The 2,224-nt window shown below is 34.9% G+C and overlaps 1 protein-coding gene across 1 annotated transcript; it reads right to left on the bottom strand.

Moving 5' to 3' along the window:
- Positions 1-408: 408 nt before the first annotated feature.
- Positions 409-1,731, bottom strand: LOC122306433 (UPF0481 protein At3g47200-like). Its single transcript, XM_043118860.1, has one exon. The coding sequence runs from the start codon at positions 1,729-1,731 to the stop codon at positions 409-411; it is 1,323 nt and encodes a 440-aa protein (XP_042974794.1).
- Between the last annotated feature and the right edge of the window lie 493 nt (positions 1,732-2,224).

Here is a 2,224-nt window from a genome sequence, read left to right as displayed (position 1 = left end):
ATCCAAAACCTCTATTATGTCTTTTAGGGATTTTTTATATTGAATGATATTATATACAGTCGTGAAGTGTACAAATATCATACAATCGTTTTGAAAAAAAGTAAATTTCACTATTAAAAAATTAATTTCTTTTTGTGTGGGTTTCGTATTTATTAACTTTTTTCAAAGTGATTGCACGACGCTTGCCACATGAGCACTCAGCGATATGTCCCGATGCTTCTGCAACAGGTCAAACCTGTACCCAGAAGAACTACTAATTTCAATTTGCCAAGTTGTAGCCCACATTCCCTCATACCCCTAAATTCATAAACAAAATAATTTGTTTTTAGACAAAATTTATCATAATAAACTGAAGAAGAATAAAAGTTATCCGAAATGCTAGCTATATATCATTTACTAGTATCAGAATTACAGATTCCTCCTCTTTGATGGTAACACTGAGATAAGAGAGCATACGGCTTGCGTTAGAGTCAACGCCAACAAGAGAATAGCAGCAATGGTGGCAACTATTTTCCAAGGAGTGCTAACATAATCACGTTTGAAGATAGCCTTCCAACGATGCCAACTATCATCCCGGAATTCAGCTAAATCTCTACAAAGACGGCAATACTCAGAATTCATGGATGAATATTGGACATTTGTGCCTAAATTATTGATAAAAGTTGCATTGTCGTCGCCCATCCCATTAACAAGGATCTTCTTGTCAGCAAGTAAAGCCACATCTTTTCCTGTATCAATAAGGAAATCCAACAAGAAAAAATAATCAGTAATATATGCTTGTGTTGGATAGTGACATTGCTCCAAAGCCATGAGGTTTCGAGCAAATATCTCCGTGGTATTGTCAATGGTAAAGGGCGGGATTTCCAACACTCCGCCTTCATGATATTTTATGTCAAGGTAGCACTGGCTTTTACTCTTCTTAAAGGTCAATCCTGCCTCAGCCAGCTGCGTTGCACAGCATATCTTCTCAGCCATACTGCCAGGTTGTCTTTCTGATAGAGTTTCGGGTGGAGGTAGATAAAAGATTCTAAACAAATCAACAAAATGAATTATTCCATTGAACTGATCAGAATCAGAAGACTTCTTTTGAGTGTTGAGAAAGTGAAAGTAGCGAAAGACAACCTCAATGAAGGGACGGTACATGATTCTATTAGTAACCAAAACAAGTTGATATAAATCCTTAAGAATAAAGAAAGGAAGTTGATTTTCAAGTAACAGGAAGTCCAGCTGCATCCTAGCAGTTATCCATGGCTTTATAACTGTTCTATCCTCATCTGTCCATTGCACAGTGAACATATTTCTCAAGAAATACTCAATAATGAAGGTCGCATCAAGGAGTATCATTTTCACAAACTCATCACTGTCAGGTTCGATAGTTTCTGCATAACATTGACGAATTCTTTCTTCCGAGCCTCTTACAATTCTTACTAAATTCTCGAGGTTTGTATTGGCTCGTCTCATAAAATCCTTGAGATATCTCAGTTTATACTTTTCCAGGATTTGCAATTTTTTGTTGCCGTGGTGAAAGGGGCCTATGGAAATAACTTGTGGAGTGTAAGCTTGTTTGTTCAATTTGCGCAAGTGACGTGGAACCTTGTAGATACAACATTCTCCTGGTAAGTGACGCCTCGAACTTTCTAACAGTCCTTTTATTCTAATTACCAGACGTTCCCCTTGATCTGCTGAAGCATTTTCATTTCGTTGAAAATATGTACCATATGATTGCCCCATCTACAAACTTTCCTTAAAAAAACCCCTGATGACAAACACAAATATTGTCACTGGCTAGCATTTAGAAATATCGGTTGGAATATAGTTCCCATTATACTGGATACAAATCTTCGTTTGTATTTTTTTTTTTTTTTTTATATAGGGGTGGGGGTTTCATCTTAGCAAGTATTTTTTTTTTAAGGAAAATGCTAAATGTATTTAAGAAAAACTTACTTCTCTACGTGTCAGTTATTGATATAATAAAAATCGTGAAATTTAAAATTTAAAATTTAAATTTAAAATAAAACTAATAAAATGAGTGTTCTAAATAAAAATAAAAGTAAAATTATAAGTACATGTAGCACTATTTTTTTTTTTTTTGTTTTTAACGTTGAGAGTTAAAACTGATCCTAAAATTTTAGAACAAAGGCGCGGAGACAGGAGAAGTGATCAGGAATATAGTTACGCCATTCGAAGTGCAACGACTGTAAATATATACAGGTATGTATGTTAA

This window comes from Carya illinoinensis, chromosome 4 (assembly GCF_018687715.1).
Source record: "Carya illinoinensis cultivar Pawnee chromosome 4, C.illinoinensisPawnee_v1, whole genome shotgun sequence".
NCBI classification, from domain to species: Eukaryota; Viridiplantae; Streptophyta; class Magnoliopsida; order Fagales; family Juglandaceae; genus Carya; species Carya illinoinensis.
This window is presented reverse-complemented; position numbering and strand designations above follow the sequence as displayed.